This window comes from Xenopus laevis, chromosome 3L (assembly GCF_017654675.1).
Source record: "Xenopus laevis strain J_2021 chromosome 3L, Xenopus_laevis_v10.1, whole genome shotgun sequence".
NCBI classification, from domain to species: Eukaryota; Metazoa; Chordata; class Amphibia; order Anura; family Pipidae; genus Xenopus; species Xenopus laevis.
The window spans coordinates 142,418,298-142,442,195 of NC_054375.1; the positions used below are offsets into that span (position 1 = coordinate 142,418,298).

The 23,898-nt window shown below is 39.8% G+C and overlaps 1 protein-coding gene across 3 annotated transcripts in view; it reads left to right on the plus strand.

The window, feature by feature from the left end:
- The window catches only part of pnpla7.L (patatin like phospholipase domain containing 7 L homeolog), a 40,810-nt gene that overhangs the window by 3,106 nt on the left and 13,806 nt on the right, over nucleotides 1-23,898 (plus strand). The window contains exons 2-18 of one of the 3 annotated variants that reach the window (XM_041587130.1): nucleotides 1,550-1,652; nucleotides 1,803-1,855; nucleotides 2,204-2,241; nucleotides 3,763-3,897; nucleotides 4,209-4,368; nucleotides 6,587-6,667; nucleotides 7,656-7,784; nucleotides 10,320-10,400; nucleotides 13,033-13,105; nucleotides 14,065-14,148; nucleotides 15,187-15,278; nucleotides 16,324-16,428; nucleotides 16,681-16,758; nucleotides 16,961-17,163; nucleotides 19,134-19,265; nucleotides 21,016-21,139; nucleotides 21,478-21,591. In XM_041587130.1, coding sequence (XP_041443064.1) covers nucleotides 1,550-1,652; nucleotides 1,803-1,855; nucleotides 2,204-2,241; nucleotides 3,763-3,897; nucleotides 4,209-4,368; nucleotides 6,587-6,667; nucleotides 7,656-7,784; nucleotides 10,320-10,400; nucleotides 13,033-13,105; nucleotides 14,065-14,148; nucleotides 15,187-15,278; nucleotides 16,324-16,428; nucleotides 16,681-16,758; nucleotides 16,961-17,163; nucleotides 19,134-19,265; nucleotides 21,016-21,139; nucleotides 21,478-21,591 — 1,785 coding nt within the window. The remainder of the gene's footprint in view (nucleotides 1-1,549; nucleotides 1,653-1,802; nucleotides 1,856-2,203; nucleotides 2,242-3,762; nucleotides 3,898-4,208; nucleotides 4,369-6,586; nucleotides 6,668-7,655; nucleotides 7,785-10,319; nucleotides 10,401-13,032; nucleotides 13,106-14,064; nucleotides 14,149-15,186; nucleotides 15,279-16,323; nucleotides 16,429-16,680; nucleotides 16,759-16,960; nucleotides 17,164-19,133; nucleotides 19,266-21,015; nucleotides 21,140-21,477; nucleotides 21,592-23,898) is intronic. The other 2 variants (XM_041587131.1, XM_041587132.1) reach the window with 2 other exon arrangements.

The following is a 23,898-nucleotide window of genomic DNA, read 5'->3' on the forward strand; positions in this document are numbered from 1 at the left end:
AGATAAGTACTACTATAGTTTATATAAACAATCTGCTGTGTAGCCATGGGGGCAGCCATTCAAGCACAGGATACACAGTAGATAACAGATAAGTACTACTATAGTTTATATAAACAATCTGCTGTGTAGCCATGGGGGCAGCCATTCAAGCACAGGATACACAGTAGTTAACAGATAAGTACTACTATAGTTTATATAAACAAGCTGCTGTGTAGCCATGGGGGCTGCCATTCAAGCACAGGATACACAGTAGTTAACAGATAAGTACTGCTATAGTTTATATAAACAAGCTGCTGTGTAGCCATGGGGGCAGCCATTCAAGCACAGGATACACAGTAGATAACAGATAAGTACTACTATAGTTTATATAAACAAGCTGTTGTGTAGCCATGGGGGCAGCCATTCAAGCACAGGATACACAGTAGATAACAGATAAGTACTACTATACTTTATATAAACAATCTGCTGTGTAGCCACGGGGGCAGCCATTCAAGCACAGGATACACAGTAGATAACAGATAAGTACTACTATAGTTTATATAAACAATCTGCTGTGTAGCCATGGGGGCAGCCATTCAAGCACAGGATACACAGTAGATAACAGATAAGTACTACTATAGTTTATATAAACAATCTGCTGTGTAGCCATGGGGGCAGCCATTCAAGCACAGGATACACAGTAGTTAACAGATAAGTACTACTATAGTTTATATAAACAAGCTGCTGTGTAGCCATGGGGGCTGCCATTCAAGCACAGGATACACAGTAGTTAACAGATAAGTACTGCTATAGTTTATATAAACAAGCTGCTGTGTAGCCATGGGGGCAGCCATTCAAGCACAGGATACACAGTAGATAACAGATAAGTACTACTATAGTTTATATAAACAAGCTGTTGTGTAGCCATGGGGGCAGCCATTCAAGCACAGGATACACAGTAGATAACAGATAAGTACTACTATACTTTATATAAACAATCTGCTGTGTAGCCACGGGGGCAGCCATTCAAGCACAGGATACACAGTAGTTAACAGATAAGTACTACTATAGTTTATATAAACAAGCTGCTGTGTAGCCATGGGGGCTGCCATTCAAGCACAGGATACACAGTAGTTAACAGATAAGTACTACTATAGTTTATATAAACAAGCTGCTGTGTAGCCATTGGTTGCTGCCATTCAAGCACAGGATGCACAGTAGATAACAGATAAGTATTACTATAGTTTATATAAACACACTGGTGTGTAGCCATGGGGGCTGCCATTCAAGCACAGGATACACAGTAGATAACAGATAAGTACTACTATAGTTTATATAAACAAGCTGCTGTGTAGCCATGGGGGCAGCCATTCAAGCACAGGATACACAGTAGATAACAGATAAGTTCTGAATAACTCTTAACAGTGCAGGGCAACGGTACATTATATTTTAATTACTTTACAACAGTTTTCTTATTTGGTGTTACTGTTCCTTTAACAGATAAATTGGGGGGGAGGAAGTAGAAACAATATAACCACTATTGTTATCCTGCATATTCTTTTTGCTTTAGAATGACACATTTATGCTTCATATTCTGGAGGCGGGGCTCCTGGCTATGGGAGGAGTCTGCTTTCTGTGTTTTCTCCTGTGGCTGATACAAAGAAGGTCGGTGGGTGAGTATCGGGACCTTTATAATACTCTGGGCAATTCCAGGTATTCTGTGCCACGTAATTCTACAGAACGTGGATTATTTGTTCTCTGAGTCAGTTGTAGCCCCCTCGTTGTTTTAAACTTAACACCATTGGTCTCTCTGTTGACCCCAGATCCCCACGTTACCGATATCCCAAAGCTTCAAGCTCAGAAGATCCCATTCAAGGTGACCAACAGTTTTGTTCCTCTGGCACTAATGGCATCTGCTAGTATATGGGCTGATAGAGTTGCAGAGTTCTGTGCAGGTGGAGCTGTGGGGTTGGGTGCGGATGGAGCTGCTGAAATGTAATTGCTGGGTGCTGTTCATTCACATCTTTATTGCATGAAGCATCTGGCACACTTGGCTAAACCTGATCCCTAAATACAAACAAATGAATAAAGTAAATATAGTGATCAATGGTGGAAATTAAATCTAAATTTTGGGTACGGCTGATGTTTGCATGCTTAGAGTGCGTGTCTAGGGGTCCCGTATTCTACAGCTTTGGTCATTACAGAGACTCCTTTTCTTTCTCAGCTAAAGAAGAAGCCGAAAGTGCTCAGTATCAAGCAAAGGTGAGCAGCAGAGTCTCAATTTGCAGATTGTAAAGCTCGGCGTATATCCGGAAACCCGTTATCCAGAAATCTCCGAATTACAGAAAGACCATCTCCCATAGGGGTAGATTTACTAAAGAGCAGAGGTGACTAACGCTAGCAACAATTCGCCAGCGTTACTGCCCGCAGGGACATCACTAATTTATTAACGGGCGCAGGCGCCAATTCGCTAGCAAAAGAGACTGGCGCTAGCGGTCATTCGCACTCTATCGCCAGGCAACGGTTCGCTCTGGCGAACAGACGCTACTCCACAAATTCACTGAAATGGGGATTTTACTGAACGTTACCTCTTTCGCCGGAGTTTGCGAATTTGTAATAATAAACAGTGCCTTGTATTTGATCCCAACTAAGATATAATCCTTATTAGAAGTAAAACGTGCATAGTAAGTTAGGTTGAAAACAGACACACTTCCATCAAATTCTTCCTTTTAAGTCTATATATAACCTGCCTGACTGCCAGTTGATCCAAAGGAAGGCAAAAAAACTAGGGATTCACCAAATCCAGGATTCGGTTCGGGATTGGGCCAGGATTTGGCCTTTTTCAGCAGGATTCGGATTCGGCCGAATCCTTCTGCCTGGCCGAACCGAATCGTAATTTGCATATGCAAATTAGGGGTGGGGAGGGAAATTGCACAAAACAAGAAAGTAAATTTTTTTCCCCTTCCCACCCCTAATTTGCATATGTCCCCCTGAGAAATAATCATGTTAGTTGAGCAAAATTAATTTTACTCACGATGTATTAATTACTTAAAATTTGTTTCCTTCAGTTTTGGAATTCACAATCATAGTAAGCAGGCAGGTGCCATTTTGTGACAAGGCAGGTTGTTTTATCATCCCAAAATCTTGTGTATGTGCCAGAACTGGGGACATATGCCCATACATGGTGCTCTACACAATTATAGAGTGTGAAGAGGGAGGGGCAATGTAAGGAGTGTAGTGACATCTAGGAAGTACTGAATGGAAAATGAAAGGAAGTGACTGCCCTGCCTCTATGCTTGAGGAATAGAGGAGGGGCAGGCAATATATGATTGACAGCTGAAACTTTTAAATGAATTTGTAAAAGGTACGGATGTTTTAAAGAAAAAAAGAATTTAGGTTTCATGTTTCATTTGTAAAGGACTTTCATTATACAGCTTTTTATGTGTGGGTGACAGGTCCACTTTAAGGATATAAGTGGCTTGGATAGGTTTACATCCCTGGTGCACGACTTTAATGTTTACATGATTTTCTAGTAGACTTAAGGTAGGAAGATCCAAATTACTGAAATAACTGGAAAAACCCCTGTTCCTGAGCATTCTGGATAATGGGTCCCATACCTGTACCAGCAAATAATGTTGACCAATTTGGACGTTTGACTATAATGGCTAGCATCTCCTGTAGCTCATTGCTTGTTGGGATTTCCAATGTGTTATAATGGCTTATATAAACGCCAAAGATACATGAGACAGGAGCAAATATAAATTGATCAGGTACCTCCCATAGGATTCGCAGGAGGAAATGGGAATCACTTTCTGTGCATCATGTAGAACCTCCACCTGCTCCACTTCTAAAGCCGACAGCTGAGCCAATGACTCCCACGTTGCCCCCTGATGTGCTGTACATGCTGCAGAGTGTCAGGTAAGAACTGCTGTTACCTCCCACAAACACCCTCTACCTAATTCTTTCTGGGGTCAAGACCCCCCCCCCTCCAAAAGCAGGATGAAAACTCAACAGCTGCCTTTAATAAGCTTCAACCTGTGCATTATTACTAATTAGTGGCCATTAGAACTTGTCCATAACAGTCGATAACAGAACTTGTCAATAACAGATGTAAATCAGGAACCTTGTAGAATATATATATAATATATATGTGTTATATATGTAAATATATTATTTTTATTTTCTCAGTATACATTTTCCTTCCTGTCTCCCTTCTCTTTCAATTCTAGAGTCCTTGGTCACTTTGAGAGGCCTCTCTTCTTTGCCCTCTGCCAACATGTAGTATATGAACACTATGATCCTGGCCAAATTGTGTTTTGCCCTGGGCAGCTGGACTCTAGTATTTACATTGTCTTGGAGGGAAAGCTGGAGCTGTCACTGACTGATCCCGTGAGACAATTTTTTCTAATCTTTTTTTTTCCAAGTTTCTCTTTTGTACATTTTAATGGGAGCACCCAATCTACTGTGATTAATAAAGAGGCCTTGTGTCCATAAGGGATCATTTACTTATGCAAGAGTAGTGTTCAAAGTGCAAATTCAGATACAAGTCAACATATTTTTTTACCCACAATGCAGCTTTCCCCCCAAAAGAATTCCAGGATATTTTTTTGTGGCAAGATGAGTTGCACCCAATGCAATTGCAGTTGCATTTCCATGCAAATTTGGACAAAATGGCACTGCTGATTCATTGGCCTATTGACACAGGCCACTGTGGGAACCCTTAAAGGAGAAGGAAAGTGTAGGGGCCCCTACTGGGTAATCTGCCCTGCAGCTTTAAGGCCCCCACCTTTTTTCTTAGAGTGATCTGCCAGGAGAGAATGACACTCCCCTGCTACACTCCTATATAGTGTGTGTAGGGAGTGGCCTCTTCCTCTTTGGCCTGTGGATGGTGATCCAGCTGGGTGAGCTCAGGGGAGCCTGGGTACAACTAGGCCCAGAAAGGCCCATGTGCTTTGGAGAAGAAGTCGGGGACCAGGTAACCCCGTGAATGAGGAATAGTTACACTAGGGCAGACTTGTTATAGTCTCTCTAGGAGAGAAAGGCAGAGAGGTGAGAGAGAAAGAGCAGCTGAAGCTCCAACAAGGATTTGCAGTAAGGGAGTAGCTTCCCAGAGGCTTTATGTGTTGCCTCCAGTCAGGGACCTCAGTGAAGAGAGACTGTAGGGTAGAAGCTGCTTTCCTGACAACTTCCAGGAGGGAATGTGTGTGAATACTGCAAATGCCTAATGGAGACCTTTCCTCTGTGAGAAATGCCTAATGCCTGCAGCTCTGTGTGACAAATGTGCTATTGCCTCAGCTCCTGTGTGACTACTAAACCTGTGGTCACTTGCCTCGTGCATAGTTAAATAAACCGTTTCTGTTTTACTGCAAGAACCTCCTGGCGCCCATCTTTTGTTGTATGCACAGTAGCCTGGGGGGATGTAGTTGCACTACACCATAGAGGGAACACTTCCACATGGCGAAGGCCCTGACCCTGTTGTGTGAAGTCGCGTGTAACCCATGCTTCTACTGCTAGCTGAACAGTTTAACTATTTGTGTGCTATGCAGCCCAAATAGGTGTTACAAAAGGTTAAAACTAAGTAAACCTTATCAGAAAGGTCTATATAAATACACCAGTAAACCCTCAAAGTAATTCTGCTCTGAGTCTTCTGTCGAAAGAAACACCACATTTCTTTCCTTCTATTGTGTACACATGGGCTTCTGTATCAGACTTCCTGTTTTCAGCTTAAACCTCCTTGCCCTAGGCTTGAGCATGCTCAGTTTGCTCCTCTCCCCCTCCCTTCTCTGCTGTAATCTGAGCCCAGAGCTATAAGTGAGCAGGGAGAGACTCAGGCAGGAATTGATGTCACAAGCGAATATGGCAGCTGCTATCCTAAATAAACCGAGAGCTTCTAGAGCTTTTTACTCAGGTATGGTAAAACATTCTACAGAATAAATATAGCATTCTAGCTTGCACTATTGCAGCTAATCTATTCGCAATAAAGTGCCTTTGTAGTTTTCCTTCTTCTTTAAGCACCACCTTCAAGGGGTATCTGCAGGTCAATAGGTGCACTTACACAGGAGGCCTTGAGTGTAACTTTCACCGATATGCCCACCAACGGCAGGGCTATATCGGGGTAATTCGAACATTCGGCCCTAGAGCTGAACGAACGGATTACAACGAGGAGCAATGGGCTCCGATGGGTTGGTCGGCGGATCTATATCGCGGCCAGATATCGATCAGTAAGACCCGTCAGAAGCCGCCATATAAATTTGACGAATTGGTCTAAAGCACCGATATCGGCAGCTTTTTCTGCCCGTTTATGGCCACCTTTAGGAAATTAAAGTGGTTTGGGAAAAATATAGTTGACTTGGGCAATCTAAACTTCATAGTTCAATGCATGGGCCAGCTAAGAAACCCTTCTTCTTATTGTTACTATGCCTACTGTTGGCCCACAATAATTTGACTTCAAGTCTTTTAATATTTGGCTAAATCCACAGATTTTACTCTGAATATGACATTTTCTCAATACTGGGCTTCTGTCTGGAGGCATTTCTCCACTGGACAGTACTAGACAGTGCTTGACTTCTTATGAGTAGAAGATTTAGAATTTCTGTATCTCCTTTAGGATGGCACACCATGGTATATGAAATCTATTTGCTCAGGGGATAATGTGCACAGTCTTCTCAGTATCCTGGATGTGCTAACGGTGAGTACGATTGTACGAGACTGTAGGACACATTTTGTAGGACAAAAAGATAAAAACCTTTTGAAGACACCAAAGGCACCACCACCTTTAATAATGTTTCTGTTTATGACACCTTGCCCGTAACTTCTGTTGCAGCTTTCATATGTGTCAGATAAACAGGGAAATTGTCATTATAAAACAAATGTCTCTTGTAGTCTTATTTAGAACTTTTAGGTGTCTGTGTTTTGCCTCAGTAAACCGTATGTAAGGTCCTAGAAACGGGAGCAAAACATTGATATTTTGTGTATGTTTAGTGAAAGCTGGGCATATGTGTAAAGATCTGCTCTCCGAACAAGTGTTGCATCAACGTGGTGTTCACATTGGGTTGATCCAATGGTTGGACCTATAGGCCAACAATTATATTAAAATGCAAGTCCTAAATGGAGCTTGTTGTCCGAAATGCGGCTGAGTTTGAATAGTCAGGTCCCATATATGGATGAACGAGCTGTTGACTCTGTTTATCTGGCCAAGATAGCAGTTTATATCAGCCTTTGTGTAGCCATCTTCAGATTGGGGGTTGGGTCCTAGCAATCCTATTCCTATGTATTTATATACTTGTACACAATTATGTAAAGTATAATTATGCTAATACTTTACTGTTTGAGGGAACATACATTGAAGATATCCCTAGGTATCGAAGATCCTTTTGAAAAATGTCCAATGAACAACTGAAATGATTAATTCTTTAGAAATTAGAATTTTCTCCATCCACTCCTGATTTTTTATGAATTCCATCACTGGCTGATCAAGGAACACCACTGCTAGCTATACAACTGCCTCTAACAAAAGTGTTAATGTTTGGGCTTTGCAAGTATTGTGATACTCCATTTGAATGCTTAAGGTAGGCCAGTGTAAACCAATGATATTTAGTTGCAATGATTTCTCCTTAGGGGGTGTTAATTATTTTATGGGCAGATGATACATAATACAGTGAACTATCTCTGAACAGGGACACCAGCGGCCATACCGGACAGTGACTGCAAAAGCTGTTGAGAGGAGCACCTTGCTCCGGCTTCCTGTAGAAGCGTTCTGCACCGTTTTTAAGAGCTACCCACAGAGCTTAGTACGCACAGTGCAGGTAAGGGTATATGGATCTGTTCCAGACCCCAGACTCACACCACTACTCACTGGGGGTATTTCAAAGTGTCTCCACAGGACTCATCTTTACTTAAAGGAGAACTAAAGCCTAACTAAAGACGTAGCTAGAAATGTTGTACATTACGTTTTGGCTTCTGTACCAGCCCAAGGCAACCACAGCCCTTTAGCAGTAAAGATTTGTGTCTCCAAAGATGCCCCAGTAGCTCCCCATCTTCTTTTCTGCTGATTCACTGCACATGCTCTGTGCTGCTGTCACTTACTGAGCTTAGGGACCCACTCACAATATACAGTACACATAGAATAGAAATGTCACAATATAAGTCTGATTAGTAATTAATACAGATAATTACTACATGGCAGCACAGAAACCAGTGCAATTAGCATCAGAATTTAATAATCAGCAAACCTGTAGCATCAGCTTATATTACAGGGGAACCTCATTTTCTGCTGGATAATTAGTGACGAGCCCTAAGCTTAGCTTCTCAACAGCTGCTCAGAGCCCACTGAGCATGTGAGTGTCACAGACACTTTCCAAGATGGTGACCCCCTGTGACAAGTTTGAAGTCCTGGATCATTGCTGCTATTGACAAGCTGAAACTTTAGGCTGGTGCAATAAGTTCAGTATATAAAATATGGCATTTTTAGCCCTCTTCATATTTAGGGTTTAGTTCTCCTTTTAACATCTGGGTAAACCGGAGGTGGTGGCAACAACATGACATAGTAATGGTGGAAAGGAAACTTTACTCACCTAACATCTAAACTGCTGATGAATTACAAGAGAGCACTTGCATTCATCCAACACCCCTACTATGCCTACTTTCATAGTGCCACACAAATACAATATTTACATTAGGATTGTTGACTTGCTCAGTAGCATGTCACGATGACGTTGGCCCCATTGCCATATCATGTCATAATCTACTCCTGAAAGCATGGTGAAAAACTTTCCATATAAGCAATAAACAATTTTGAAACAGACTGTGTTGATTGCAAGTAGATAAGGTTAACGTACCAAAAAATGATGGGGGGAGGTCCAGGTGCTTAAGCCCCAGACCTTCAGCTTGGGGAAGCAATGGGCACACTTGTATTTAGTAGTGGGCTGGCACAAACTGGACTTCACTCCAATAGTTGATGCTATTTATTTAACAAAAAAAATCTCAAAAAAGGTAGCTCTACACATTTCGTGCCTTGTGGGCACTTAGTCATAGGCATTTTGAGATGTTTTTTTGTTAAATAAAATACTTTTTTACCTGCATCAACTATTGGAGTGAAGTCCGTTTTTTACCAGCCTACTACTAAATACACGTGTGAAAAACATTTCAGTTCAATGGCCAGTGGGTGCTGGGATGACCCGCCTTAAATGTCACAAAGGAGCCAGTGTGCATACTTACCAACTGTCTTGAATATAACTAGACATCCAGTCAGCCACAAAGGTGGAGCTTGTTGGGGTTTGGGTTAGACTGAGGCATGATGAGTTTTGGTTGTTGTGGACCAGGCCTATAATGTTTTTGAATTTTAATAAAATGTTGGCATCCATGATGGTTTTCTTAAAGGGATACTGTCATTGGAAATTTTTTTTTTTTCAAAATTAATCAGTTAATAGTGCTGCTCCAGCAGAATTCTGCACTGAAATCCATTTCTCAAAAGAGCAAACAGATTTTTTTATATTCAATTTTGAAATCTGACATGGGGCTAGATATTTTGTCAATTTCCCAGCTGCCCCAAGTCATGTGACTTATGCCTGCACTTTAGGAGAGAAATGCTTTCTGGCAGGCTACTGTTTTTCCTTCTCAATGTAACTGAATGTGTCTCAGTGAGACATGGGTTTTTAGTATTGAGTGTTGTTCTTAGATCTACCAGGCAGCTGTTATCTTGTGTTAGGGAGCTGTTATTTGGTTACCTTCCCATTGTTCTGTTGTTTGGCTGCTGGGGGGGAAAAGGGAGGGGTGATAACACTCCAACTTGCAGTACAGCAGTAAAGAGTGATTGAAGTTTATCAGAGCACAAGTCACATGACTTGGGGCAGCTGGGAAATTGACAATATGTCTAGCCCCATGTCAGATTTCAAAATTGAATATAAAAAAATCTGTTTGCTCTTTTGAGAAATGGATTTCAGTGCAGAATTTTGCTGGAGCAGCACTATTAACTGATTCATTTTGATTTTTTTTTTCCCATGACAGTATTCCTTTAATTATTTCATTTATTAACATGTATTTATATAGCGCCAACATAATGCATATGGACCAAAGCATTGTGCTGTATCCTTTCAACATTTACCTTTGTTTTGTGGCATTGTCATCTCATGAGCAGTAGATTTGGGGTTTGGGTTGATATATCGGGCCAGATTGAAATTGATGAGAAACCGTTATCATGTGTAACCTCTACTGAAGCCTATGGAAAAATGTGGAATTCTTATCAACTTAAATCTGGCCCACATGAGATCAGTTCCTACAAGTGCACGTAATGAAATCTGGGCATCAGCCTTCAGCTCTCCTATGTTGTCTTTATACTGTAGATCATTGCACTACGCCTGCAAAGAGTCACTTTCCTCGCTCTGCACCATTACCTGGGACTGACCATCGAGCTCTTCCTACCTGTGAGTAAGAACTTGAGTATTGGGGAAATTTCATTAATTTGGAGGTTGTTAATTTAGACAGTTCTGTAACTTTATTTATTAAAGGAAAACTATACCCCCAAACAATGTAGGTCTCTATAAAAAGATATTGCATAAAACAGCTCATATGTCAAATCCTGCTTCATGTAAATAAACCATTTTCATAATAATATACTTTTCTAGTAGTATGTGCCATTGGGTAATCATAAATAGAAAATTGCCATTTTAAAAAATAAGGGCCGCCCCCTGGGATCGTAGGATTCACTGTACTCACAAACATACCAACAAGCCATACATGTTAGGTCACATGAGCCAATTAACAGACAGAGTTGTGTCTTTTGCTTCCCCACTTCTTCCTGTTACAGTTAGAGTTGAAGTATTTCTGGTCAGGTGATCTCTGAGGCAGCACACAGACCATCACGAAATGGTGGCTCAAGGCAAGAGATGTAAAAGGGCAATATTTACTTAAATATATATTCCAGTTTGGTGAGATTCTTTAATATGCCACTTAATATGATATGAACTATCTGTTGCTTAAGTTTTCATTTTGGGGGTATAGTTTTCCTTTAATAGCAAATAAGGGAACCTGGTGGAGGTTTTTCATGGCACACTGACTGGAGTTGGAAACACTGCACAGGGCAAAATGGACTTTGTGGGCCACAGTTATACAATAATATGGATTATTATTTGCTTAAAAACCACATGTGCTACCAAACAGAGCCTCCTGATGGCTTCTAGTCTACTTTGAAGCTACCAGCAGCCAATCAGTGACCATATATGGCACCTTCTGGAACTATTTACATGCTTGTGTTGCTTTCCAACTTTTATTTAAATTTAAATGTAGTCTTTATTACGAAATATGGCCGATTGGTTTCATCATAGAGAGTAAACTCCGCTGAACAGAATCGTCACAGAGGTGTAAGTAAAGAGTTAGGGGCATTTACCTGGGATAGCATCTAGGCTAGGGGGAGGAGGGAGGAGGAAGGGGGGTCTTTGAAGGTTCGGGGGTAGGATTTTATAATTTTACGGTTGAATTCTTCTTTAAAATCTTGGAAAATTTAAGTTTTTTCACTAGAAAACTTGAATTTTTTGAGAAAAAAACAAACACTTTTTTTGAGATTTATTATACCCGAAGCTGCAAAAAGCCTAGATCCAAAAATCCGCCATCTCAGACATTTTGAGGTCCTTTATAAGTCAATGGGAGAGGCACCTATCTCAATTTTACATTTTCATGTACTGTGCTCGGTTTAGCCAGAAAATCCGGGGTTTTCGGGCAAAAACTCAAAAAATTTGAGCAAATTGGGAAAAAGGTCGGAATAATTTGAACAATTCAGAAAAAGCTTGAAAAATTTGAGCGATTCGGGTTTTCGCTCAATTTTATTGAGTTTTTTTAATTAATAAATAAGCTAAAATTGGTCATGGGAGTGTGGTCTGTTTTTCTTTAAATAAAATATGAGATAAATTCTGATTTTAGTAAATAACTCCCTTTCTGTGGGCTCAACATGATACCATTAAATCCACTTCACAAATTTTGAAGCTTGGCTCACCTACATGAACATTTTACAACAAAGGATTAGACACTTAACAATACAAGTTTTTCAACACAACACATGAGGCCAGATTCAATTCAGTGAGAAAAAATTATCTCATGGTTTATCACATGAAAAGTTCGAGGAGATATACTTTTCTCCAAACTCAGCTCCAGTTTTTTCCCCATAGACTTCAATAGAGTTTTCATGTGATAAACCGTGAGATAAGTTTTTCCAAATTGTATTGTGTCTCAAATTGGATCTCGTCAATGACTTTACACGTGGTGAACCTTTTTGTCATTGAATTGAATTGAATCTGGCTCATGCTATGAAACAGAATTACTTCGGGACAACATACTTGTCCAAGAGGCGGAACGAGCACTTACAATCTCTGATATCTCAAGCCAATTGTCTCTAACCGCACCCCCCAGGAGTCATCATATTACCAGACAATAAATAAGTTATCCGAACCGACAACTACCATATTGAAACACTTGTAATAATAAGGGTGAATACCACCAACTATATATGAATTAGAAATTTGAAGATACTGTTCTTTCACTAAGACTGTTATAGATACATATCCAATGGTCACAAAGTGTTTGATCTTTGTTTTACTGATTTTAACTCATTATTTTGATTAAGCTGATTTAATAACTGATATTAGCATCTACTTTCCTTTTCATGTTATTGAACCTGAAACTTTGAATAAAAACAGTTTCATTAAAAAAGAAATATTTGAATGTAGCTCATGGGTGAAAAAGGTTGGGGACTCTCGCCTTAATGAATGGGCTGCTCTAATTTGTGAAGGAACATGGTATTGACTTATTTTAAGAACTTAGCGTTATTTCTATTAGCATGAAGATGTGTTAGAGTGAGGTGGGGGTAAGGGAAGGGGTTTTGGTGGAGAGTGAGGGAGCAGATGGGCTGTTGATGGTGGGTTAGTGGGTTGGGCAGACAAGCCAAACCTTAACTTAACCCGCTACCTCTTGACTTGGCTCTACACTCAACACGTATCTTGGATATTTGGTATTTACTAGATGTATGGTGTTGATCAGGTCCCATAATCATGATATTTTCCATAGGATAATTCTGAACTTACTCAGTCTGAAAAGCCAAAGCGTCCACGGCTGCTAAGAAGTGTGACGCATAATGAAGGTAAGACTATAATTCCTTATGTCATTACAAGTCATTGCCTCTTAGCAGCTAGTTGCTGTCCTGTAACCCTGAGCATGCAGCCAGGCATCAGTGGCCAATCAAAATATCAGATAGGTCAACCCTCAACTCATTTAGTCCCTTTGTTGGCTTCTTGTAATGGGATCATTGCACCTCAGTGGGTTATATGGGAGGTTATGATAGAAACAATAGCAGTTAACTAGACTGAAACTGCAGGTAACACCATTAGGAAGCTATGGGAAGCTAGGAAATACGTATTCGTTCCCTGGTTAATATATCTGCTACACATAAAGCATATGATTAATTAGGTTACATAGTCTTGTAACTAGGGATGCACCGAAAGCATTATTTTGGATTCGACCGAACCCCCGAATCCTTCGCAAAAGATTCGGCCGAATACCGAAACAGAATCCTAATTTGCATATGCAAATTAGGGGTGGGAAGGAGAAAACATTTTTTACTTCCTTGTTTTGTGATAAAAAGTCACGTGATTTCCCTCCCAGCCCCTAATTTGCATACGCCAGAAGGATTGGCCAAATCCTGCTGAAAAAGGCCGGATCCTGAACCGAATCTCGGATTCGGTGCATCCCTACTTGTAATCTAGGATTGCCCAAACTGTATCTTTTGTTAAATAATACAACCTCCCGGCTGAAGATGGAAGTTTGTATCTCAATAGCTGCTGAAGGATCATTCCAGAAATGGATATGAAAATAATAAAGGTAGCTTAGAGCTGGTTTAAGGTATCATTGCAATATAATAATAATAATAATAATAATGAATATATATATTTAAATATATATATATATATATATATATATATATATATATATATATATATATATATATATATATATATATATATATATATATATAAATGAACATACTAAAGGCATTTGTAATTCATTATGAAATTTACTTCTATACCGTTTCTGTGCATCTAGGAGATTTGTCTAGTCTTGAAGAAACAACACCACCTCGCAGAAGAGCGCCACCATTGAAGAGCAGTAAGTCGGCTCGTTCCTCAGGTCAGTGTCATAGAAAAGAGTTTATATTAAAGTCACTTCAATCCCAGTTGCATTAGCCCTGCTTCTATTCCAGTTGTGATTCTTTGTCCTGGGTTGCTTGAAGTGGGGCTTGAAAGATTTCTATGGGTAATGTAAAAAAAAGTTGATTTAGAAGACTGTTTAATCAGCCAACTTCCAGTGGAAGGATCAAAGCAAAATAAAAACCTGGGATCTCTTTCTCTACACAAGCTCTAACCCCTGAATGATCATGGGAAAGAGAACAGTCCAGGAGAAGAGAAGTGCAGAGAATTCCAAAACAACCTTCTCCATGGGCAAGTGTTAAAGGAAGGACACTTCCGAAGGGGACGTTGCTAATGAAGTCAATACAAATTAGCCCTAATGTGGATATTTTGTAAACTTTTTAATAGAGTGCCATGTCTTCTAGCTGAAGCTTATCTGGCTAAGTAACACATTGTCATTGAGACCATACACGTTTTTTCCCTCCAAAATAGATTTGAATGAAGGCTAAACAGCTCCATCTAAATCAGACATTTCTGTGCACCTTAAAATGCCTCACTTTTTCTCTTTATTACAGTTGTTCGTTATAAGAAACGCCAGAGTAATTGGGTTTGGTGGGCCAGAAAGTTCACTTTTTTAAGCATTGAACTGGTTACACCCATATGGACGTTCCTTACTCTTTAAAAGGGCCACTTGATAAAGGGCCACATTACCCGAAACATGTTGTGTGAACAATAAAGACTGAATTGCAGCTAGATCCTTCATGAAACCCATCTTTATGCATGTTGTATGCTTTTCTGGGATGTTCCTACACACTTGAGTGGGAGAGTGAATTCAAGGACGTGGGCGGAAATGTACCCACAAATATCCTTATATATGTGGTTTATCCCATAATCCTATTTACCCTCTATTCATTTTATTTACTTTATTGATATCTTACTGTGCATTTTATTGAAAGCATTGTACTAACAATTTTTTAATGTGTCAATGAGCTGTGTGTATTCAGAGGAATTCATCTCATTGTATCTATTGTTCCTGTAGTCTTCTGGCGCTCTCTGGATTGTGAGTTGGAGCAGTCTCAGGGCTTTGAATTATCCAATGATTATGAGACTTCCAATCCAACTTCAACTACGGTAGGCTTCTCCCCAAACACTGTGTGTCTTCTGCTGTTTATTCTGCTTATTTTTCAGGTGCTCTTCTCTCTGCAGAAAAAAATAGATCTCCCAATCCCAAAACATCTGTCTAACCAACTACTTATCTCTGAGTATTCTAATCATATAGAATTTCTATAATGTCTGCATGAATATTGCTCTGAGGTGAGAATCAGGCATCTCCTACCTTCTCAGTAGTGCAGTTCTTCTTATTGTTACTGTTGAGCTTCTTACCTAAGAACCTCACTTTATGCCCTCTAATTATACAGTATACTGTATATAGTAGACCCTTTTGGTCATTCACCTTGAAGGCCTGACTTTTTGCATGAAGGGAACTACCCAATTCAACAGAATGGCAGTTTTCTTACCCCTATAACTATTCATTCATCCAATACACAATTCACAAGGGTGTATCCTTAACTTATTTTTTTGTACCTCAAACCACACAATAATTTCTTCAGTGTTTAGTTTTGTTACTGTGCCAGTTTTAAATTTTAAGTCCATTTATTTCTTCATATGTCCTGCTCAGTCCTTGTCTGTTGCTGGAAATTTGTTTTTGTTCACACGCAGATTTTATTTAGATTTTTTTAGTAATTTCACTGGGGATAATTCTTAGTTTTAACCATAAATGAGCATGGAGAAGCTACATATGGCATTAGTAGGGCGCATATCAAAAAGCAGTCAAAAGCAGTTGCTCACCGACCCCTTGGCTGTTGCTCCCAAAGCAGGTGCTTATTTTTAATTTCTTGGTTTGGAGTCGAGTTTTGGTTGCATAGAACCAGATGTACTGCCAAACAAAGCCTCCTGTAGGATGCCAGTCCTCATAGGGGCATTAAATAGCCAATCACAGCCCTTATTTGTCACCGCCAGGAACTTTAATTATGCTTGTGTTGCTCCCCAACTCTTTTTACAACTGAATGTCAGGTTGGGGATCCCTGCTTTCTTGTAATCTTAAGGTTTAGAATAAATAAGGCAACCAAAACAGGGAAGTTCAGACCCAGGCTGTAATTCTATATGTGTCTTACAGAATATGAAGCCTTTGGCGAATGAAAGTGAAAAGGCCAGAGACGAGAGGATGAAGAGACTTATAGAGTCAGGCAAGAAGCAAATGGCAAAAGTTTTGAATTTATCGGTGAGAAAGTCTGCAATAGGGATAGCCTGTGACCCTGCGGCCATTAACTGTCTGAAGTATTATTGTTACAAGTTGGCTATACCTGTTTTATAACTTTCGTCTTCCCTCTCTCTCTTTCTTGTTACCCCTTTCTTTGTAGCTGTGCCCTTTTCCACATTCTACCCTCCCGCCTTCATTTCTCTCTCACTTCCACTCTCCCTCTATTTCTCTAATTCCTTGCACTGTCTCTTACACACGTCCTTCTGTTCTCAGAATGCTGGCCTGCTGGATAACAGGGTAACTCTTCACCATGCCAAAGCTGAGACGGTTATTGCCCGGAAGGGGGAGCAGGTGATACAAAGGAGTCAGCACTGGTTGCAACTATTTCATACATGCCCTTTGTTCCCTTTGTTACCTGTTTCTTGAACACCCTTGCTTAATTTATTTATTTGGGTTTCTGTAACCTATGGGTGACATTATGGCACTGAGTCATTCTCTTCTAACCCCTGGAACTTTACCTTTCCCCCACTTTTTCCCATCCTCTCTTTCTCAGGGGGTAGGAATGCACTTAGTGCTTTCCGGCTGTCTCCATGTATATCAGGGTGTCATTGGTCGAGAAGACTCCTATGTTTTTGAGACTGGCCCAGGTGAGATGATAGGACAACTGACGGTCCTTACGGGAGAGCCCCTGATCTTCACAATCAGAGCCGTACAAGACAGCGCCTTCCTATGCCTGAGCCGAGCTCACTTCTACCAGTCAGTCTCACAGCAGCAATTGTGTTCCTTTGTCTTTTTATTGTGTGTTCTATAGATTTTCAATTATAATATAATGTTTAAATCTCATAAAAAGTCTGATATACCTTAGACTAGGGCCAGATGAAGTGGATATTGTCTGAGAAAGACAGGCCCAGAATCCACTCCTCTGTTGATGTTCTGCCTGCAAGCTGTGAATTGTGGTACAAAATCTTGCATTTCCATGCTGAAATCCGACATGTCTGTTTGCACCTGAGCTGAGGCAATGTTCCTGGGTGCAGCCACTTTGATCAGCAGAACAACAGCAGAAGAGCAAATGATTTTTCTGCCGGCCAAGATCTGCCTCATCTGACTCTAGCCTGAAGGGCCATTATATGCTGAGAGTTTCTCTCAGTACAGGTCAGGCCCGGACTGGCAATCTGTGGGTTCTGGCAAATGCCAGAGGGACTGCTATAAGGTGCCATAGAAAAATTTGGCAAAGCTGTAGCCAAAAATATTTTTGTAAAAATAAGTTATAGTTTCCCTTTAAAGGTAATAGCTGTTTCCATCATGCTGGCATCCAACATCTTTACATACAATTAGATTATAGCATGCATACTTTTAGCCAAGTGATCCTTAGCAGCAACTTTAATTTTGAGAAGTACATTTCATAGGGAATCTTGAGCTAAATCACACATTGTGGGGCTTTCTATGTTTGGTGACTGCAGTTTTTTCAGTTGGGGCCCTCAAGCACCAAACACCACTCCAACAAACAGTGCTTATACATTTGTGCATTCTGTGTGACTTTTCAGAGGCTCAAGGCCCAGTATATTGTTATGTCATGCTTTGTATGTTCTATAAACTCTATTCAGAAGCATCTAATTGTGTTGTTTTATTCACTAATACAGTTGCATAGATAAACTCTCTTCAACCCACCTCCTAGTCGCTCCCATTCAAAAACTGATTAAAGGAATCCTATAATTGGAAGTGCTGCTCCAGTAGAATCCAGCACTGAACGTTTTTCAAAAGAGAAAACATGTTTTTTTCATATTTAATTTTGAAATCTAACATGAAACTGACATGTGGTTTGTTTTCAAGGTGCCCCCAGATATGTGACTTGTGCTGTTATAAACCTCGGATACTCTTAAGGGCAGAGACACACGCTGCTATTTCAGGAGATTAGTCGCCCAGCGACAAACTGCTTCTATTTCGGGCGACCAATCTCCCCGAACTGCCTTTCCGCCAGCTAGAATGTAAATCGTCGGCGGGATGGCACTCGGATTGCTTTGGCTTTCCGAAGTTTCCTTGTTAGGCAACTTCATGAAACGAAGCATTCTGAGTGCCATCCCGCTGGCGATTTACATTCTAGCCGGCGGGAAGGCAGTTCGGGGAGATTAGTCTCCTGAAGAAGAAGCGATTTGTCGCTGGGCGACTAATCTCTCAAAATAGCAGCGTGTGTCTCTCTCCTTACTGCAAGTTGTAGTGATCTCACCCTTCCCTTCCTCCCCAAAAAAATGCTAAAAATGTTCCCGTGTCCGCCTAGTGGTAGTTATGGGAACAACACTCAATAGTAAAAATCTAAGTCCTGCTCCCTCAAGTCAGGACTCCTTGAGTTACATTGAATAGGAAAAAACAATAACTTATCTGAAAGCAGTTCCACTGTAAAGTGCTGGTTCTTCCTGGAAGCACATGACCAGGCAAATTTATCTGAGATTGCTGCCTACATACCAATATTACAACTAAAAAAGGTTCAAGAATAACTTTTGGTAGAATAAATTGCTTGCAATGTACACAGTGTAATTTAGTGATATAAGCTATACTATAAAAATGTGATAGAATGATGCTCATAGGCAGCTTTAGTTTTTTTCTTTTCCATTTTAGCATTTCAGTCAATGCTATCTTATCCTTAGGTTCATCACCTATGATACACTACTGTTCTTCTCTTATCCTTAAGCTCTTGCTTAATATTTCTTCTACTTTTGATTGTATGTAAGGATTCTTCGCTCCCACCCACATGTCCTCCTCACTGTGGCCCACTCTGTTGCTCGTCGGGTTTCTCCCTTTGTGCGGCAAGTGGATTTCGCTATAGACTGGATGGGAGTTGAAGCCGGAAAAGAACTCTACAGGTGAAGATAATAAGTGTGTGTACAAAGCATAAAGAAGCAGGTAGATGATTAGAAGATACTCTAATGTAAATAGATCAGTCTTGCCCTGCTTCAGTGGTTTATAATTGCCATAAAAAACATTCTGAAACCTTTGGAACAGACTATAGAATTGAAAATGCGGAAGACCATTATTCGGAACCTGTTATCCATAGAGCTCTGAATTACTGGAAGGCCGTCTCCCATAGACTCAATTTTTTTTTAAAATGATTCAAATTTTTTAAAAATGATTTTCTTTTTCTCTGTAATATTAAATCAATACATTGTACTTGATTCAAACTAAGATATAATTAATTTTTATTGAATACCAAATATTGGGTTTAATTAACATTAAAATGATTAGTAGGCTTAAAGTGTGGAGATCCAAATTTCCAGAAAGATCCCTTATCCTGAAAACCCCAGGTCCTGAGCATTCTGGATAACAGGTCCCATACCTGTTTTATAACATATTTATGTATTTTGTATATGTTAATATAGGTTCTTATGTGTGAATTTTAACAAATTGACGCACTTTGATGATGATGATGATACGTCAGCTGATTAACTTTCCCTCCATCATATGTATTTAATGCATTCCCATAGTGCTTGTCTGTACTTTGAGAAAGGCCTTGGAGGAGGCCGAAACGTCTTCCATGTAAATAAAACATTTTTTATTTTGTGTAAGACCTGAGAGTGCGGACCTTACTTGTGGGATAGAGATTCTAAATTTGGACACTGCACCCAGGCACGTTTGAACTTAGTATCGAGAGTGCCGACTCTTCCATGGACTGATATATATATATATATATATATATATATATATATGTGAACACTTTATCTAATTACCAAAATATTCATTAATATAGGGATGCTATCAATGTAGTGCAGAGAAGATGTTGTATTTTGGTTCTAGAAGATGTTTTGGTTCTTAGATACCCTTTTCTCACTTCCCTGCCACTTTTGTGTAGTGTTGTTGCTCTAAACCAGTGGTCCCCAACATTTTTTTTAAAAAAAAGTTAGAGAGCAACATAAGCATGCAAAAAGGTCTTAAGCTGGCCATAGACGCAAAGATCCGATCGTACGAATCGGACTTCCCCATCTCCCGACCTGCCACTAACCATTCAGATCAAATAAAGTAGTAAAAGAACAGTTCAGCCAATGTTCTGCCCCTGACAGCAATCGTACGATAGTTATGTCTGGCAAAGCTAGTGACAGTCTCCTATTGAATATCGTACGATCGGCAATACACGCAGAGATATTATCGGCAGCCGACAGAAATCTTTTAACCTGTCCGATTGACCAAACGACCGATCTCCGCCAGATGAAAAATGACGAGACGATCCACACACAGTCTGAAAATCTTACGAAACCTCGATTCGTATGATCAGATCTTTGCGTCTATGGCCAGCTTTAGGGGTGAACAATATGAACTGTGATTGGCTATTTGGTAGTGTCTATGAGGACTTGCAGCCTACAGGAGGTTCTGTTTGGCAGTATAACTTTTTTATGCAACTAAAACTTGCCTCCAAGCCTGGAATTCAAAAATAAGCACCTGCTTTGAGGCCACTGGGAGCAACATCCAAGGGGTTGGAGAGCAACATGTGAGCTATTGGTTGGGGACCACTTCTCTAAACTCTGCATATATCATTTTTAGTTTCCATTAAATATTTTTACTTCTCAATTCTCACTTATCACACTTACCTTCTTTTGACTAATTTACATTGCCCCTCTGTAGAATGGGGGATCCATCTGACTGTACCTACATCGCCCTAAATGGGCGTCTCCGTTCTGTTATAACGCGCCCAGATGGGAAGAAGTGCGTGGTCGGAGAACATGGTCGGGGAGAACTGATTGGAATGGTGAGTACATGATATGGGAGTAGCGTTGCCATCTTTTCTGGAAAAAAATACCCGCCTTTCTATATATTTATCCTTTTTTCCCTATTAATAACATTGGGATCAACCATCATTTTTACCAGCCAGGCTGGTAAAATACCGGCCAGGTGGCAACCCTGTTAATGGGAGATGTCTGACTGATGTACAGTTGCACCTTTTTCCTCTAAAGTATAATCATGATTTCTGTACTTTTTTTATTTTATTGTCGGACCATTTCACTGCTGTCTAGTTCTATTTAATTCCATTTGGATTTCAAGTTCATTCCTTCTTCCCTCCCATTCTAGTTATTTTTGTTTTTACAGGTGGAGGCGTTAACCCACAGTCCAAGAGCCACATCAGTCCATGCGGTGCGAGACTCGGAGTTGGCTAAAGTTCCTGATGGTGCACTGTCCTACATCAAAAAAAGATACCCTCAGGTACCCTGCAAACCTCTAGCAATGATATTGAACTGGAGAGCAGCCACTGAACAGAAATCAGTATATGGACACCTTGGTTATATGCTAATGATATATCATATAAATAGGAAGCTGTTGGTAAAGTACCAATGGAGCAAATAAATATGTTAAATAGCATGAGACAGGCTTATATGTGAATGTGAATTACATTTAAGAGAGTCTGCTATATGGGCTTCTTTAAGGTGAGTGGGGCTCTTGTTTAGGAGGTAAGATACAAGTCGGCTTTAGTACATGGATAAAAAGACCATATTATGAGACTTCATGTTTAGCACTAGGGCCTGTTCTCTCTCTATACACCAGTGATTATGTGGTTCGTTATCTATTATCATCTGCTTTCTAAACTTCTGAGAATTGAATTTGTAATGTGGGATGAAGATTCTTCTAGATTTTAATGTTTGTAGCCCCAACGTGTTGCTTTGTAAGTATGGAATTCAGTGGCGCCAAAGAGTGAGAAGCAGGCCTTGGGTAGATTTAGAGCTGTTTGCATCACATTCTTGAATATAATATGAATAATTGTCTTAAAAACTGAGAGTTACAGTATCTTTATATAAATAATGACCTGTTGATTAAATAAGTACATAAAAGGCAGGAACATCATTTAGAATTATATACATTAATCTTCCTTACATAATTTTTTCTCCTAAAATAGGTACTATAGTACATTATATGTTCACCTATATACCATGGAACATTTTGGCATATTTCCTTTTATGCTCAGACCATCTATCTCTTTCTTTGTGTTACGTATGGCAAACCCAAACACCAGGAGAGTGACTAAATTCTTGTCTAGGAGTGTTTTATATTTTGGTAGCCGAGGATGAGTAGAGTATAACAGTGCTTTATTAGCAGGCTCATGCAGCCATTACACAACAGTAAGCAACTCTTAACACCACAAGCTGTATAGAAAGTATGCACAGTATAAGTCTTGAGCAAAGTGACATCTACAGGCCATTTGTATAAACACCACATATTCCCCCTATAGTAGGAAAGCATTTGGACAACTATAATAAACAGCAGCAATTAAACAGTATGTATCTTAAAGCAATATTATGCATTCTTCACATCACAAGTCCTTGTTCCATGCAGGTAGTTTTCTGATTCTCTCAGTACGCCTTATAGGTTCACTTTCTTTAGGCCTATTGCAGTTGACATCAGGAGTAGGAAAATGTCCTTCATCAAATGGAGCTTATCCAAAGTCATTCCTAACAGGAGCAAGACAACTTGCATTCCATATGCGTCCATCAAACAGTTCATATGTGTATGGTCCTCACTGGCGTCTCACTTCAAGTGGTGTAGTAAATTTAGATTGTCCTTGTTTCAGTAGTCCTGGTTTCTTCTGACTAAAGATCCAGGCTGAAAGTGCACTTCTCTTGCACCACATTTTTTGTCAGTATAAGCCTTGCATTTGGCTTGTTGACATTTGACAATGTCAGCAGTAAATGATTTTGTAAGCACAGTATTTTGTGGAAGTTTGATTCAGTCCGTTGTCTGATATTAACTTCTTTGGATTACCCTCTCTGCTGAAGACTGTAGACAAAAATGTTATTACTGTAGCTGATGTTATATGAGAAACAAATGCAAATTCTCACTGAATTGAATCAGGCCCAATGTCTGAGGTCAGATATCATGATCATCCAATAAACTGTGTCCAACTGAGTAGTTACATGTTGTACCGATTGGATTATAACTGTTTTATTTGTACAAGGAGTGGTTTATAAACTGTATTTTTAGATATTTATGGAATTATCTTTCTCATCATTACAAATGTATCTGTATTATTTTTTTTAAATAAAAAGTGCTTAGAGGTTATTAAAAGAAGTAATGTAGCTCCTGTTGTATATTATGTGGATGTCACAAGTGTCTGAGGGGTTCCATGACCATAAATAAGCACTGAGCCAAAGTTAAAGGGTTTTTATACAGGTTAAGAAACTGCAGGGTCTGGATGCTCTTTGTTGATTTGGGGTTTGTATATTGCAAGTAGGTGACAGGTCAAGCTGTAGTAAAACAGTGTGGTGAAAACATATACAGGTAAAAGTTGTCCTATGTCTGTATCTTTAAGTTATAAATGATGCTTTCTGACATCAGAACGTGCCATTTATAAGGTTATAATTTATAACTGGGTCCATTGAACAATTGCAGATTATATTCTCTCATTTTCACACTTGAGAAAGGCCACGCAAGGCCCGAAACATGTTGTGTGTTATGTAGTCTGTGAATAAATCTTCACAGCAAAATTGCTATTGAGTGCTCTCCTCAAATGACTACTTT